The 17,984-nt window shown below is 40.1% G+C and overlaps 2 protein-coding genes across 2 annotated transcripts; one reads left to right on the top strand and one right to left on the bottom strand.

Annotated features, from left to right (window-relative positions):
- Positions 1-18: 18 nt before the first annotated feature.
- Positions 19-7,286, top strand: LOC124856326 (transmembrane protein 43). Its single transcript, XM_047346663.1, has 12 exons — positions 19-169; positions 1,146-1,292; positions 1,427-1,561; positions 2,579-2,673; positions 2,753-2,802; positions 2,897-2,966; positions 3,041-3,111; positions 3,206-3,333; positions 3,452-3,526; positions 6,351-6,452; positions 6,555-6,672; positions 6,769-7,286. Exons 1-12 carry the CDS (start codon positions 152-154, stop codon positions 6,969-6,971), a joined length of 1,212 nt encoding a protein of 403 aa, XP_047202619.1. The 5' UTR covers positions 19-151; the 3' UTR covers positions 6,972-7,286.
- A 2,475-nt stretch (positions 7,287-9,761) lies between these two features.
- On the bottom strand, positions 9,762-15,631 carry LOC124857154 (transforming protein RhoA-like). The gene is made up of 5 exons (XM_047348289.1): positions 15,487-15,631; positions 14,442-14,599; positions 12,843-12,963; positions 11,800-11,930; positions 9,762-10,893 (listed from the first exon to the last, which is right to left on the bottom strand). The coding sequence occupies exons 2-5, from the start codon at positions 14,595-14,597 to the stop codon at positions 10,720-10,722; spliced, it is 582 nt and encodes a 193-aa protein (XP_047204245.1). The 5' UTR covers positions 14,598-14,599; positions 15,487-15,631; the 3' UTR covers positions 9,762-10,719.
- Between the last annotated feature and the right edge of the window lie 2,353 nt (positions 15,632-17,984).

Genomic DNA, 17,984 nt, shown 5'->3' with positions numbered 1-17,984 from the left:
CATCTCTCTTTGGCACCGCCTTTTCTGGGCGGGAGTCGGGACACTCCGCAGTGAAGTGGAAGCGTACCCTGGCGGGCAACCGTTTGTATGTACGTCAGTTTGCTAACATCTTTGTGATTCAGTGCTTGCAGAGTTGACCATAATCAAAGAAATGTCTTCAGAACAGAACGTGAGTGTTAACATTTACACGACTTTAGTTTAATGTCATAGACAACACCGTTTTTAAGCAAGGTATAGTCTATTTCATGCAGGCTTTATCGCCTTAGTCTGTTGAGATCAGGATATAACTTGCAGTTAACTTTTACCATCAACATAGTTAGGGAACTTCTAAATAAATGTAGCTATAGCAGCTTATGGTGGTAATGCTGTAGAATATTAAGGTAAATGTTATTATATATAAGAAGAAGGAGACATTACATGTAGGAAGTACTAAAGGTGTGTCGGTTCTTTACGCCCGATCACCAACTTTGGATACTTTTATTATCAGTTGGATACATTAATTTACTGTTTACTCCAAATTGTCTGTATAATTTGTATCAAAGTTGTAATTGACCCACGTATTTTGGTGGAATTACGAAATCTCAACTTCATTGTTTCATTCATTTATAAAATATAAATGTTAATATTTGAATATGATGTGAGATAACTTAAGTAAAACTGTGTATAACTAAATACGTTATATATAAGAGCTTAGCAGTATGTTAGTCTGTCAGTAATTAAGTACAAACTTAAATAATTAAATGCTGAAATAATCATTTAAGATTTCAATTTATTATATGTTTTATTTATTCTATATTTCCTGTTCTACACCACCGTGAAATAATATAGTTTTATGGTTTGGCAAAAAGGCCCTAACATCTGATTGGTTGACCTGTACATTTAGTCGTCTATAGACCAATCAAAATGTGTTTAGCAGTTTTGCTCTGTCCACTCACTTTAAAAAGTGAAACTGAGAAATAAATGACCCAACAATAGAGGACTACATAAAATAAATCCTAAAGTAATGTCATATTCCTAATAAATTATTTTGACAATTAGTTCTGTGTTAAATAAATTGGGTAAATAATTATTGATAAATACAAATTGTACTGTATTCCTATGGTTTTATTTGACTTTGAGCTGTTTTTTAATTTTTATTTGTTTAGTTTTCAGGACCAGACCCTGACCAACACAGACGTGTATCTGTCAAGTCCAAACCTGGATTCCTGGAGCGTCTTGGTGAAACAGCGGGAGGAACAATCCTCGGTGTTGGACTGTTTTTTCTCTCCATCTATATTCTCTTCACTAATGAGGTGAGAAACCGTCACTGAGAGGGAAACGTTGTTTTGAAGTGTCTCACATTGCTGGTGCAGCGCATGTTATGTCAAACTATTAACTTCCATGTGAATTTAGAAGAGGTTTTCTTTCTGTATATTTCGCTCTTTAGGGACGAGCTCTGCAAACAGCCTATTCTCTGGATGAAGGTCTCTCTCAGGTTATATCACTTGGGCCTCATTCCAGCCTCGACCTGCAGAACAATGACCGATTAGTTCATCTATCTGCACAGCTGCATACTCTGGAGGTAGGCTGTCTTTGTTTAAACTCTGCCCACTTAGATATCATCCTTCTGGTTATTGTGATGCTAAGTGATAGCTGGATCAGAGAAAATGATTAAAATGGAAATCTGAAAATGTTCTTTGTGTGGTGATTAGTAGGCAAAAAATGTGGTATGATCTATCTTCTGGTAGCAAAACACCTGCAATCCCTAATGTTGACAATAAGACAAAAAGCATTGAAAGCACACTGCTGGCCAACTATCCATGTGAATGTTAGTTGGACATGCATCATCTGAGATACCATTACAGGATAATACAGCTTGTCAATCTGTAAAATATAGCAGTAGTGCGGCAAAGATCTCGATTTAGCCTCCCAAGTTCCACAATCCTGTCAGATCTCTGTGGAATACGTGACTTCACATTTTAGAGCTCTTCCACAAGCCTGGTGGAATAACCTCCTCATTCAAAGTGTTTTAGCATTCTTACGCCTAATTTCTGTCACATTTAAAGATCATCGAAAGTAGACGGTGTACAAATAAAGACCTTTTCCATTCATGGCTATTGTGTGCTAATTATTTTATTTGTTGACGTTAGCAGCTAGTTTTGCCAGTGACCCACTAGGAACTGCAAACAGATAAAAAAACATTGAGGAAAGGGCACGGTGCGCAGCGTAGCGGTGGAGCGAGCGACCCATAAACACAGGCCTCAGTCCTTGACGCAGCCGTCCAAGGTTCGAGTCCCGATCCAGGAGACCTGTGCTGCATGTCTTCATCCCACTTCCTTTCTGCCTTTGTTGGGAGAAAAGCCTAAAATAAAGGCAACTAATGCCGCAAAAAAACACTGCAGAACAAAAAAAGTATGAAAGCTATCACTAAAATGTATTTTTGTTAATCAGTGGATTTGTTTTTTTTTTTTGTTTAATGTGTTTTAACTTTTTTATTATTATGTAGAATGTAATAATGTTCAAATCCACGTTGGGCACCTTCCCCTTTAGTCAGCTGAATCTCATGTATGAGAATTCATGTGTGCCTGTGTCTGCCCAGCCCCTTCATGACCCCAACTACGGCGTGGTGGTTCAGGCCGTGAAGCTCAGAAGGCAGGTGGAGATGTATCAGTGGGTGGAGCACCATGAGAGCAGGTATGTCTGCTCCCTGCAAGCCAGATCTCAGACTGAAAAAGTTTTAGAATGCAACAAAACTTGACTCAAATCATTTCAGGGACTATCAAGAGGATGGGGAAACTAAAACTGAGACAACCTACACCTACAGTGAGTTGTTCTTCTATTATTTAGCACTCACCTGCTGGTGTTTTTGCATCAACACACCCTGCTTATGGTGAGACATCTTGATTTATTTCTTTAGACACAGAGTGGAAATCGGAGGTGGTCAACAGTCGTAATTTCGATAAGGAAATCGGCCACCAGAACCCGAGGTACTGATATGGTTTGAAGATAAACTGGTATTTATTTTTGTGCAGGGCGGTTTTAACTAATTTCTGGTTTACAGTGCTATGCCCGTTGAGAGTGTGACAGTGGTAGCCCATGAAGTCCGAGTGGGACCTTTCATTTTGTCCAAAGGTATTTTGCTTTATTCAAATCTGACACCGTGATCCTGAGCTCAAAATGAATTGATGTTGCATCACTAATTTTGATTTTGATTGTTACTCCTCAGGCCTGGTGGAGCAGATCAACGACTTTCAGACTCTAAGCCTACGGGATTTCTCCGCTCTTAATACAGCCTCCTTCCTCTCCATTCATGACGATTACTTCTATCACACTCAATTCCCGCTGCACCCACTGGTGAGCCCCAACTGTTTCACTTTTCACATTAATATTCAGTCTTAGTTGTTTTCAGTCGTGTATTTGAATAGTAGCACTGTTTAATTGCTTTTAATGATGTTTTTATTTATTTCAACAGGTTGGGGATGTCCGTGTGAGGTTCTCCTTTGCTGGACTGAGTGGTGAGAACTCTCGCCTCGGCCCGCCGCTAACTGTAGGTGCTCCAATGATTAAACTGATAATCACAAATTGGTTGTTAACTTATTTTAAACATTTTTCTGCAAACACATATGGCCAGTTACATGTAAAAAAACTAAACTTTTCAGTAAAGAGATGTCATGTTGCTCTTAAATGTCGTGCCAATGTACAGTGCCTTGCAGAAGTATTCAGAGAGTTTGCACCATTTCATTTAAATGGCTGAAACTTTGAAGATGTTTTTTTTTATTGTGAAGAAAACAACAAATAGGACAGAATAATAGAAAACCTCAGCATCCAAAAATGTTCACCCCTCTATAGTCAGTCCTTTGTAGAGCCACATTTTGCGGTGATTACAGCTGCAGGTTGCTTTGGATAAGCCTCTATGAGCCACATCTTGCCACTTGGATTTCTGCCCATTCCTCAAGGAAAAACTGCTCCAGCTTCTTCATGTTGGATGGTTTTCACTTGTGATCAGCGATCTTCAAGTCTAATCACAGATTCTCGACTGCATTGAGGTCTGGACTTTGACTAGGCCACTGCAACACATTTAAATGTTTCTCCTTAAACCACTAATGTGTTGCTTTAGCATTATGCTTCGGGTCATTGTGCTGGAAGGTGAACCTCCGTCCCAGTTGTAAATAAAATGCAGAGTGACACAGGTTGGGCTCAAGATTATCCCTGGATTTAGCACCATCCATCTTTCCCTCAACTCGGACCAGATTCACAGTCCCCGCTTCTGAAAAACGTTCCCACAGCATGATGCTGCCACCACCACCACATTTCTGTAACTTCCTGGAGTCACGAGAAATAAATACAAACCTTTTTAGGAGCATTTCTGACCAGGTGGGTTGATCTCTCAGGATCCCAGAACCCACACCAGTAGGCCATGTGTAGTTTGAATAGATTGTGAATGTTATTGTGAAGCCTTCTGCACTTTGTCAACTTCTGTCAGTATTTTCCCCCAACGGTTGTACTTCTAAATTGTAAATCCAACATTTGTATAATTTGCGATTTGGAGTTTTTAGTTGTATTTTTCAGACCTGAGGTTTGCCTTTGCCTGCAACAGTTATTTTGAAAATATGAGAGCATGTTTCAGTTAAAGTATTTTCGAACTAAAGTTAAACTAAAATGGTAAAATGGAAATATGAATCACAAACTCAATACAGCGCTGGTATCAGCTCATCATGCATTTCATTCTTTTATATAGTTTGTTTGGATGCTCATAACAGTGCCTGGAGAGGAACAAATACCAGGTTTAAAACTTGTGCTTTAGATGTTCCACAGACCTATAAATGGTTTTATTTGCTTGCATCATCAACAAGATCAATCACAGAGGAAACCTTTAAAATTAAAGATCAATCTGAACTGTTTTAAATAGACAGTTTTATTAGGATTAGATTTGTTAAATTCTGCAATATTACATAAAGTTGACCTGTCAACAGTCAGAAATAAATATTTTAGATGCATCTTTAGTGTTTTAAGAGTCTGCTTTTAAATCTGATGTTTCAAAGAGTTCATGATGCCACACACCCTAAAGAGATTTCAAGAGCCTCCGCCATACTTAACGGTGGGCATCAGATGCTTTTCCTCATAATTATCCTTTAGTTCACGTCGGACCCACCTCGTGTGTTTGCTGCAGAAAAACGTAATCTTAACCATCTGACCGAAGCTCACAGTGTGAGGTAAAGTCCCAATAGCGTTCATCAAAGTCTGATCATTTACACTTGTAATGGGAGCCATTACTGCCAAACAACCTGTTGGCATCTAGATGGAGTTCAATAGGTGTCATGAAGACTTGGTGACCCAAAGATACCACTCGTTGTTGCAGTTCTTCTAACAGACGTTAGAAGTACTTTGTTTACATTTATTTTATTCTGACCAGATTTCCTACAATTTTTCATCTCAAAATTCCATACTTTTCCAGAATCAGTTTTTCTGTTTTTTGATAATATTGCAGATAATTGATTGGAAACATCTTGTCTAGTTATTTTCTTTTCCACAAGTAATAGAGTGACAGGCAGGGAGAGAGTACGGGAGTGGCTTGGCCATATGGTATTGGTTCGGGTATGTGACAGTGATGCAGCACAGGATTGTGGGGTTTTTACCTGAAGCAGAGAAGCCGTGTGGTCTTTTTTTTCCCACTGTGTTGAAAAGGTAGAGAAATATGTACAATATTTATAATATATGTAAATATTGCTTGTCGGCCATAACCTGTAAAATTAATATTGGGATATCAATATCGGCCCAAAGTTTCATATCGGGGCATCCCTAGTCTGGATTTTAGTGTTCGAGATTAAATACTGGTCCTTTAAATCACAGTTTATGATCAATGATGGCTTCAATTCACAAAATAAAGTATAGAAACGCAAACTTTTTTTCCTATTCAGTTTTCCTTTTTCCATACTTATCCAGACTCTGAAAATGTTAACATAAAAATCCATATTTTCCAAACATGTTTTTTATTAAACAGATTACTATCCCTCAAATATCACGTTTATTGTGTACAGCATATGCTAATATGGATGTATATTATATAAATTTAAAAAAATCAAGATGTTTGTCACCACAGTGACTCATCTTCAGATTCATTTATTTTAATCAAAAAGTAGTTCCAAGTAGAGAAAATGTTTAGCTGGAACAATAAATCGGTTAAAAACACATGAAGTGTAAAATCTTCACGTTCGTAGAGTTGGAACTAGACTTCAGCGTTAGAAATAGTGGTGCGAGTTTTTATTGATAAAACCGGGTTTCAGTAGATTCCATTTTCACAATCTCGATGATCTGATTGTTCTTGGACTTGTTTAAATAATCATTACTGACAGTATTTAAACTTTTTCCAGGTGAGTATTGTAGCCATGCAAAGGGAAGAAAAACTGCTGCCCTTTAAAACCAAGTCTGGAGACTTTCTGGAAATCATCTACCTGGAGGAGCTCACTGCAGAGGTCGGTGTGGGTTTACTTTTATTTCTTTTGGTTTTAATATTTTAATATTTCCCTCCTGTTTTCTCATGTTTTAGACTTCCTAACTAATATTTTCATCTGCAGGAAGTGTTTGCCAAGGAGCATCAGTCCAACAGAATGAAGACGTGGGGACTAAGGGCTGCAGGCTGGGCCCTCATGTTCATTAGTATTCAGCTGACCACACGCATCCTCTACACACTGGGTTACTGAACACTTGCTTTATCCGTCCAGCTACACCAAACAGGAGCTTAATCCATGTATGCATTTGTCACTCATGCTGTTTCTCTTGTGCTTGCAGTGGATTGGGTTCCTCTCCTCAGAGATCTGGTGTCTTTTGGCCTGAAGATCTTCGCTGTGTGCCTCTCCTGCTCGCTGTCTCTTCTCGTCATCGGAATAGGTTGGCTTTTCTACAGACCGTTGGTGGCTGTGGCTCTGGGAGCCCTCGCTCTGCTTCCAGTGTTTTTGGCTCGTTCTGGTCTTCCACCAAAGAAGAAGGAATGACTGTTGCAGTGAGGATTTGACATATTTCTAGTTTGGCTGTATCTGTCCAGCAAAAGTCAATGTTAGACAGCTACTTTACTCGCACTGAGCTCTGAACTGCACTCCAACAGGCTTTATGTTATTCATGTCACTTTTCATTAATGTGGCCTTTCAGAAATGTATTGAAGCATGAAAACACCCCACCCGGCCAATTTTTTGTGTAAATGGAACCCAGCAGGCAGGTGCTGTCTCACCTGATGGTGGATGTTGCTTCATATTTCTGTATGCATACAAGAGCAAGCTTAAAATAAATGACACAGCCAAATGTAATATTAATTCCAGCCTAAAATTAGCTTATTTGTCAATTTCTGGCCCATTTGTTTCAACAGTATAAATGCAAAACCTCCCTATGAAATATCTGCTGGAATTTCTATAAATGTCAGTCTGTAGAAACCACAAACTGTAAGGATGGATGGACAGAAACAAAAGGATGGATGAATAGATACATGGATGTGACATGGAATGCAAATCTGAATGTACCAAATGTTTTTTCCATACTCATTCATACCTGGAAAATACTTTAATCCCAGATTTCTCCAGACTGGTCAGGAACCCTGACAGCTTGTTACTGCTCGTGTTGAGAGGATTCGGTTTGTGTTGCTGTTCAACTGCATCACATACAGATGATCTGCATAAACAGGGTGAACAGATGAGTACCAACTAAATGTTTACACTCAGGTGCCACATTCATAAATTGAATTGGTTTCAAATGTGGGATTACATTAGTTTTCTAGGCGTATTTATGGAAGTTAATAATAATAATTGATACTTTATTGATCCCCGAGGGGAAATTAGACCCTCTGCATTTAACCCCTTATAGGGAGCAGTGGGCTGCTGTTGTGCAGCACCCAGGGAGCATTCTGGGGCTAAGGGTCTTGCTCAGGGACCCAGAGTGGCAATCTGTGGGATACGAACCCGGCCCCTTGTGTCCCCTCCGGAACACAAACCTCCTGCTCTAACCACTAGGCCACCACTCCCTCATATAATGCAGCCCGGGCGTAAAGATGCAGAATAATTTTAGTTTTCTTGAATCATAAAACATTTTTTTACTCACATACAGGGGTTGGGCAATGAAACTGAAACACCTGTCATTTTAGTGTGGGAGGTTTCATGGCTAAATTGGACCAGCCTGGTAGCCAGTCTTCATTGATTGCACATTGCACCAGTAAGAGCAGAGTGTGAAGGTTCAATTAGCAGGGTAAGAGCACAATTTTGCTCAAAATATTGAAATGCACACAACATTATGGGTGACATACCAGAGTTCAAAAGAGGACAAATTGTTGGTGCACGTCTTGCTGGCGCATCTGTGACCAAGACAGCAAGTCTTTGTGATGTATCAAGAGCCACGGTATCCAGGGTAATGTCAGCATACCACCAAGAAGGACGAACCACATCCAACAGGATTAACTGTGGACGCAAGAGGAAGCTGTCTGAAAGGGATGTTCGGGTGCTAACCTGGATTGTATCCAAAGAACATAAAACCACAGCTGCCCAAATCACGGCAGAATTAAATGTGCACCTCAACTCTCCTGTTTCCACCAGAACTGTCCGTCTGGAGCTCCACAGGGTCAATATACACGGCCGGGCTGCTATAGCCAAACCTTTGGTCACTCATGCCAATGCCAAACGTCAGTTTCAATGGTGCAAGGAGCGCAAATCTTGGGCTGTGGACAATGTGAAACATGTATTGTTCTCTGATGAGTCCACCTTTACTGTTTTCCCCACATCCGGGAGAGTTACGGTGTGGAGAAGCCCCAAAGAAGCGTACCACCCAGACTGTTGCATGACCGGAGTGAAGCATGGGGGTGGATCAGTGATGGTTTGGGCTGCCATATCATGGCATTCCCTTGGCCCAATACTTGTGCTAGATGGGCACATCATTGCCAAGGACTACCGAACCATTCTTGAGGACCATGTGCATCCAATGGTTCAAACATTGTATCCTGAAGGTGGTGCCGTGTATCTGGATGACAATGCACCAATACACACAGCAAGACTGGTGAAAGATTGGTTTGATGAACATGAAAGTGAAGTTGAACATCTCCCATGGCCTGCACAGTCACCAGATCTAAATATTATTGAGCCACTTTGGGGTGTTTTGGAGGAGCGAGTCAGGAAACGTTTTCCTCCACCAGTATCACGTAGTGACCTGGCCACTATCCTGCAAGAAGAATGGCTTAAAATCCTTCTGACCACTGTGCAGGACTTGTATATGTCATTCCCAAGACGAATTGATGCTGTATTGGCCGCAAAAGGAGGCCCTACACCATACTAATAAATTATTGTGGTCTAAAACCAGGTGTTTCAGTTTCATTGTCCAACCTCTGTATAACAGAGGGTTCTTTAACTCAAAAGCTTTATTATAACACTGGATATTTTTTTTATTGGAGTATTATCTGGTACAAGAGCATCAACCAGTAAAGAAATGGGCTTACCAGAGTAAACGTCTCCATATTGCATCTTCAGTTGCATCCATTTGGCAACAAATGAAGTGTTATTTTGTGTACTTGTTTACCTCATTTATAAATTGCAGATAGGTTGTGGGGTGACTTAAAGTAAATGGATAAAATTCTGCTTTCACTTGAGAAACAATGACTTTAACTTGTAAATGTTAGATGTTGAATAAATCATTATGGATGTTTGACACAAGTCTGACCAGTTTATTTGCGTACATTATCACTGGAACTTCCCAACTCTTTACATTATTATAGATACTGGCTGCAAGGAGGATATAACAGAAACAGCAAGCACTGATTTGTCCACCAGGGAGCACTGACGACTTTATTTTTTTTTCAAACTGTTACCATGATTGTTACATATAATTTATATTTTACTAAGTAGTTCCAGGGCTTATCAAAAGTTGCTTCGACAAAAATGAATCAGGCTCCACAGACAAGACAAAAAGCTAAAGGAGTGGCTTGTATCAATCTGTAAGACCCACCATATATCATCTGTGCACTTCTTGCACTATGGCTGAGTCAGAACCCCCTGACAAACATTAAAATGCATATGCAAAAAAAACAAGAAGAAGAAAAAAACCAACAACTGGCCAACAATGAAAGTTTAACCCAAGAAAAAAAAAAAGCCTGAAGCTGGTATTACATTTAAGTTCTGGTCCTCATTCAGTGTTTCTCAGTCAAGTCAGGCAAATTATCAAGATTCTTACAAAGTAATTTATTACATAAAACACTTATGTGTTTAGCAAAACCAGTTTCCAGTATAATGTGCACGTGATCACAATGCACCAATGATTTTTCTTAATAATAGGCACGCTGCTGAGTTTAGACCCAATGCATGCATCGGTTTGTTGGAATAGTTAAAGGACTACAGGTCACAGTGTGCAGGTACTCCACCCTAGTGGGCTGTGGGCACATTCCTCAGATCAGCAGGCAGGGCTTAAGCACTTAACTGTAGTTTGCAAGAATGACACAACAGGTCCCTGGGCTGACCTTTACAATTACATACAACGTGTTTAAGGAGCTTTCAATATGGCAAGGTTTACTCATGTTAAAAGTACAAAAAAGTTTTATTCATAACCTTAAAGTTGAATACTGATGACCTGACAACTTTTGCTTAAGACAAAAACAGTAGAAGCATTACACCTTTAGTAAAAACAGGGGAGAACAGTCTTTGTGTGTTTACATGGGGGTAGGGTTGACCTAATTCTCCTTCTTTTACCCCCTGCAGGAAGCAGTCCTCATGCCCCAATTTACAGTAGGACGCATTTATTGCTCTTCTTTCCCCGCCTGGCCTGTAGTGCGGCCCTGGTGGCCATCTCGAACACTTCCCTCACGCCGTCCTTTGTTTTTGCAGAGCACTCCATGTATCCGAAGGCACAGATCCTGTTGGCCATATCCCGCCCATCTTCTGGTTTCACAGGTTCCTGTGGAGAGAGTGGGGGGCGCACAGAGGGGCTTTTAGGAAAACTGAGCTGGTTTTGTGTCTGCATAGGATGTAAAAAGTGAACATGCACCAAGAAATTGGCTGGTGACTGAACCAGCTGATATTCAGCCTAATGGGCCCTGACCAGTGACCCACTGGTTGGAAATAGAAGAATCCAGTCTCATTCGGATGGGGAAAAAAGTTGTTCTTTTATCTTTTTAAGCTTTTATTTCCTGTCTGTCATGGAACATGCTGGATTTGGGAATGTTCGCAGTCTTTTAGAAACCTCAGAGTTAAAGTAAGGGTCTACATTTTCTAGGGACATGGAGCCTGTGTTTGTTATGCTATCCATAGGGCTAGACAATAAACTGCAAATATATTTTTGTAATATCAGCATGTGCATTATTTTATCCCCAAGGAGTGCAATATTTATGTTGGTTATTATATACAAAGTGTCATGAATATGCCAGTTGGAACCTGCAGTAGATGCCAATCTCTGACACATGACATTAACAGAGTGTGGGTTTATTGGAACCAATATTGGGCTTACTGGATATTTCGCAGATTAGCTAAAAACTAGACTAAGATTCAAAGCAAGTGTAAAAAAACAGCTCAGTAAAAAACAAACATTTCCCAGTTTTTACATACAGGTTAGCTAAAAAACAAAGACACTGCAAGTTAAACCTTGTTTTACAGCAACTGCTGTCACAAAACAGCGTATTACCTCTTATCCCGATATAAACATTTAATGACAACAGAAATTGATATTTTCAATGCTGTTCTCATCTGTTTTTATACTACAGTTCTTCGAGAAAAGTTAAAAATCAGCCAAAATCAATAGCAGGTCGAAGCTGTGCAAAAATTGTCCACACAATTCTGATGCATGCATTTCTAGTAAAGACTTTACCTGCTTCATTTTGGCTAGCTCCCTCCGAGTGTGATCATCGTTACGCAGATCCTTTTTATTTCCCACCAGTATGATGGGAACGTTGGGGCAGAAGTGTTTCACCTCGGGGGTCCACTTCTCAGGGATGTTCTCTGATTAAAGGGACAACAGACACCAGCAGTCAGAGCAAAGACACAGCTGGAACAGTAAGCATCATCAGAAAAAACCGCAGTCAGAAGAAATTAAAACCCCCCTTCAGGTCTGGGAATTTACAATTAATGTAATTAATCCACATGTTCTAAAGTTATTTAAATCTAACCTCTAATCGACAAAAACACTCAAATTCTCATGGTCATCATTTATTAAATAAAGTAAAAATCAAAACGATAGATGTGGAAATGTTAAACACGCCCAATAATTTAACAACATGAAAAGGCTGTTTTCTGTATGACCTTTGCTGCTGTGTTTGGGACCGTTGTCCAATTGCATAACCTAATGTTGTAACTATTGGACAGGTGGTCTCACATTCAACCCAGAACTAATTTGGTATGCAGAGGAGCTCATGGTCCACTCGGTGAATGTTAGGTGTCCAGGTTCTGTGGCTACAAGATGAGCCCAAATCATCAACCGCCCACCACCATGCTTGACAGTTGATATTAGTGTTTCCATGTTGGCCAAAAACCAAACATCTCTACTTTGGCCGTCAAGTCCAAATGACCTCATCGCAGAACTCATGACGTTTACTCAGTTGCAGATCTTTTAAACCAATCATGAGCTACCATATCCTTTGAGTATAAACCATTAACATGCAAACTAATGCATGTTTTTTCTTTTCTAGTTAATTGGACCCTAACCATAAACTAATAGTGAACAGCATTGCATTAAGTCCTTTAATAAAGAGTTTTCCTTGAGATCAGAGCAGATGCAAAAACAGCCTCAGATCTCAAACAAAAGGGTGTTTTTTACTCATGTAATATTATGAGCCAATAATAAAAGAATCCCTTGCTGGAAAATTAGATCATAAAATTAAACCACAATATTTACAGAATCCTGGGTTTACTTACCAAGACTGTCTGGGCTGTCGATGGAGAAGCACATGAGAATGACATCAGTGTCTGGATAAGAGAGTGGGCGAAGTCTGTCATAGTCCTCTTGACCTGCTGTGTCCCAGAGTGCTAATTCAACCTGCAAAGAGTTCAAAGTTATCAGCTAACCCCATGCAAGTGCTTACAAGCCCATAATGGTAGACCATTTTATTCTGAACATCGTGCATCCATCATCCCTTTACTGAAAACCTTGTGGTCTATTAATACAGCAAGCTTTCGATTGTCAGTGTAAGGGACTGAGTTTATTTAAAACTATTTTTTTGTTTTTTACATATGATTAAATGTAAAAATTCACAGGAAAATTGACCAGAATTCTATGTTTTTATGCTCGACCGGCCCTGATCAGTAATCGACCAGGCAAAACTAAAAATCACAATATTATTCCAGTCTGTGAACGTAACATACATAAGTATCAGTAAGTTAAGTTAGAGAAAGCATTAAAGTTATAAGGAACTTCTAGAAAAGGCATGTCAACAGAGAGATATTGGCTTTTCCTTCAGGCCACCAAAACAGGAAGTCAGACGTCAGCTGGAAGCATTACAGCGAAGTTACCGTGTTTAACCCTTTTGAAGAGTCTAATTCTGTCTGTTGTGGAACATGCTGGAGAAGGAAATGTTTTTTTTTTTTTGTTAATCTCACAGTTACAAGTTTCTACTAACTCTACAAACAGGATGCTCTTTGTAATGCTAACCACAATAATCCTGCTGAATACTGATATAGGATACTAAAGACAGTTTAAAATACCAACTCTAGTCATTTTGTCTTAGTTTTCTTATTAAACTAAACTCGTTAAGCTTTAAAGCTGTTAAGCAGAATCATGTGTCCCACACACACACGGTGTGACATCACCTCTGGTCCTGATATAAATAATCAATGTTCAATCAAGACTGAAACTCCTGTATAGCTGTAGTAAATGAATGGATGATTAAAAATCTAACACATAACGTTTTCTCATAAACACTGAGTTGGATGACACTTTTTTTTATTATCTAGCAGAAAAAACTGAATATCTTGGGATATGACGCACTCAATACTTTTAGGTGTGCAAAATAATTGTGGCCTATAAGCTTGTAAGTAAGCTGTTATTATTTTTCAGCTAGGTTTATTTTTAAATACCTAATTTCCATCACATTTTACCACATTTGTATATTTTCAGCTATGCAGACTGAGAAAGTTCTGTACCTTTGGACAGTTTAAAGAAATTGGTTTAATTTACTGTTTTGTAATTATTTACAGGACGAATCGGAGTTGGCTAAAATTGTTATGATCAGGTCAAAGCTTTATAAAATCTTAGATCAGTGCATCTCTACATAAAGGGTTAAGGTATCTACCAATACATCTACACAACAAATGTTGTAAAATAGATATTTGCAACAGGTTTTTTTTTTCAATGTGCTTGTAAAAATCCAAACCCAAACATAAGCAATGATATAAACACATAATAAACATTTTTTATTCTTGGCGGATAAAAGAAGCAGAAGAGATCTAACCAGCTATCAGCTGTTGAAACTCAACATAATGTTTGTCTGAAATGTGGAACAGGAAAACAATCCCTACCTGTTTGCCATCAACTTCAATGTCAGCGACATAGTTCTCGAACACTGTGGGCACATAGACCTCAGGAAACTGGTCCTTACTGAACACAATGAGCAGGCAGGTCTTCCCACAGGCTCCATCTCCCACTATAACCAGCTTTTTCCTAATTGCTGCCATCGCTAGAAAAAGGAGGGCATAAAAAAAAAACAACAACAGATATTTTAGTACCAGAGCTTGTTATCTGTCTTTAACAGGGCGGGTCATTTTATTATGCAACTTTGTAGCCCCACTGTGCCTGTGAGCACCCAGCAGTCTTCAGCTGTGTTGACACAACCCCAAACCCCGTCTAAAACCAACACCCGGGGCTAACTGCCTGACTTTCTGTCACAGCATCTTCAAGGCTGGGAACACACCAAACCCGAAATGATGAGCACAAAAGTGAGCGTCCACTTCCCTTTAATTGACTTCGAGTTGATTTTTTTTTTTGCCAAATTAGAGACTTATTCCTGCTCGATGATACATTTCCGCTGCGACTGCATTACCCACCCCGGCAATAGCCTTGGTTAATTATTCGATTTGACCCACTTTGCTGCAAATTACAGACAAACCCTTCCGCGAATCATTGCAGGGCTGTATGTCCTGAATAAAATCAGTCAAGAGAATTTTATGTTTACAAAATACCTAATGTTAGCTTAGGAGGCTAACTAGCTACGACAGGATGTAGCCTAGAAGCCAAATGTTTACATTATCTTTACGATTTAGAAGGTCTGAGTGATTTCATGTAATAAATATAAAACATTACACCTTTAGTGGGTCCGTTCTAAGAGCTAAACGAAACACAATTTTATCTAAAGTCACATACCGGCACGGCTAGCTGACTAACAAGAATTAGCTTAGCATAACGGAAGTCAAGCCGAGTTTTATCGTTTCGTTAGCTAGGTGGCTAGCATCGGCAAAGAGTCGGTAGAAAATCTATTTAAAAAATAAACCGTATGAAATATAATGTAAATAACAGACCCAAATATAATATATATGTACATTTCGTTTGTAAGTAAGACGAACTTACGTAGTGATTGGTTGAAAATCTGTTCAACTGAAGTCAAAGTAGCGCTTTGTTAGCCTCGGTGTCTGCTGCTGCCTGCTGATGCTGGAGGATTAACAGGAGGGAAGTGAGGGGGTGGGGACAACTAAACTGTACAAAATTGACTAGAAACATGATGGTGATGATTATATTAAATTGTATTTTTAATCATATATACACCTATCAGTCTATTGATCTATATCAGTTGCTTTTATTTTAACATGACTAATCAATAACGCATTACATTTTTCTCCTATATATACAGTATAGACCAAAAGTGTGGACACACCTTCTCATTCAAAGAGTTTTCTTTATTTTCATGACTATGAATATTGTAGCTTCACACTGAAGGCATCAAAACTATGAATTAACAAATTTGGAATTAAATACTGAACAAAAAAGTGTGAAACAACTGAAAATATGTCTTATATTCTAGGTTCTTCAAAGTAGCCACCTTTTGCTTTGATTACTGCTCCACACACTCTTGGCATTCTGTTGATGAGCTTCAAGAGGTAGTCACCTGAAATGGCATTCACTTCACAGGTGTGCCCTGTCAGGTTTAATAAGTGGGATTTCAAGCCTTATAAATGGGGTTGGGACCATCAGTTGTGTTGTGAAGGAGGTGGATACAGTACACAGCTGATAGTCCAACAGAATAGATTGTTAGAATTTGTATTATGGCACAAAAAAAGCAGCTAAGTAAAGAAAAACGAGTGGCCATCATTACTTTACGAAATGAAGGTCAGTCAGTCCAAACAATTGGGAAAACTTTGAAAGTGTCCCCAAGTGCAGTGTGTATATATATATATATATATATATATATATACACTGCTCAAAAAAATAAAGGGAACACTTTAACAACACAATATAACTCCAAGTAAATCAAACTTCTGTGAAATCAAACTGTCCACTTACGAAGCAACACTGATTGACAATCAATTTCACAGCTGTTGTTCAAATGGAATAGACAACAGGGGGAAATCTTTGGTGATTAGCAAGACACTCAATAAAGGAGTGGTTCTGCAGGTGGGGACCACAGACCACTTCTCAGTACCTATGCTTTCTGCCTGATGTTCTGGTCACTTTTGAATGTTGGTGGTGCTTTCACACTCATGGTAGCATTAGACGGACTCTACAACCCACACAAGTGGCTCAGGTAGTGCAGCTCATCCAGGATGGCACATCAATGTGAGCTGTGGCAAGAAGGTTTGCTGTGTCTGTCAGCGTAGTGTCCAGAGCCTGGAGGCGCTATCAGGAGACAGGCCAGTACACCAGGAGATGTGGAGGAGGCCGTAGGAGGGCAACAACCCAGCAGCAGCACCGCTAACTCCGCCTTTGTGGAAGGAGGAACAGGAGGAGCACTGCCAGAGCCCTACAAAATGACCTCCAGCAGGCCACAAATGTGCATGTGTCTGCACATACGGTTAGAAACCGGCTCCATAAGGATGGTATGAGGACCCGACGTCCACAAATGGGGGTTGTGCTCACAGCCCAACACCGTGCAGGACGCTTGGCATTTGCCAGAGAACACCAGGATTGGCAAATTCGCCACTGGCGCCCTGTGTCCTTCACAGATGAAAGCAGATTCACACTGAGCACAGGTGACAGACGTGACAGAGTCTGGAGACACCGTGGAGAGCGATCTGCTGCCTGCAACATCCTTCAACATGACCGGTTTGGCAGTGGGTCAGTAATGGTGTGGGGTGGCATTTCTTTGGAGGGTCGCACGGCCCTCCATGTGCTCGCCAGAGGTAGCCTGACTGCCATTAGGTACCGAGATGAGATTCTCAGACCCCTTGTGAGACCATATGCTGGTGCGGGTGGCCCTGGGTTCCTCCTAATGCAGGACAATGCTAGACCTCATGTGGCTGGAGTGTGTCAGCAGTTCCTGCAAGATGAAGACATTGAAGCTATGGACTGGCCCGCCCGTTCCCCAGACCTGAATCCGACTGAGTACATCTGGGACATCATGTCTCGCTCCATCCACCAACGTCACGTTGCACCACAGACTGTCCAGGAGTTGGCAGATGCTTTAGTTCAGGTCTGGGAGGAGATCCCTCAGGACACCATCCACCATGTCATCAGGAGCATGCCCAGGTGTTGTAGGGAGGTCATACAGGCACATGGAGGTCACACACAATACTGAGCCTCATTTTGACTTGTTTTAAGGACATTACATCAAATATATATACACATATATATATGTATATATATATATATACAGGGGTTGGACAATGAAACTGAAACACCTGTCATTTTAGTGTGGGAGGTTTCATGGCTAAATTGGACCAGCCTGGTAGCCAGTCTTCATTGATTGCACATTGCACCAGTAAGAGCAGAGTGTGAAGGTTCAATTAGCAGGGTAAGAGCACAGTTTTGCTCAAAATATTGAAATGCACACAACATTATGGGTGACATACCAGAGTTCAAAAGAGGACAAATTGTTGGTGCACGTCTTGCTGGCGCATCTGTGACCAAGACAG

Source organism: Girardinichthys multiradiatus, chromosome 20 (assembly GCF_021462225.1).
Source record: "Girardinichthys multiradiatus isolate DD_20200921_A chromosome 20, DD_fGirMul_XY1, whole genome shotgun sequence".
NCBI lineage: Eukaryota > Metazoa > Chordata > Actinopteri > Cyprinodontiformes > Goodeidae > Girardinichthys > Girardinichthys multiradiatus.
The sequence above is the reverse complement of the archived record's forward strand: the minus strand, read 5'-3'. Positions and strand labels throughout refer to the sequence as shown.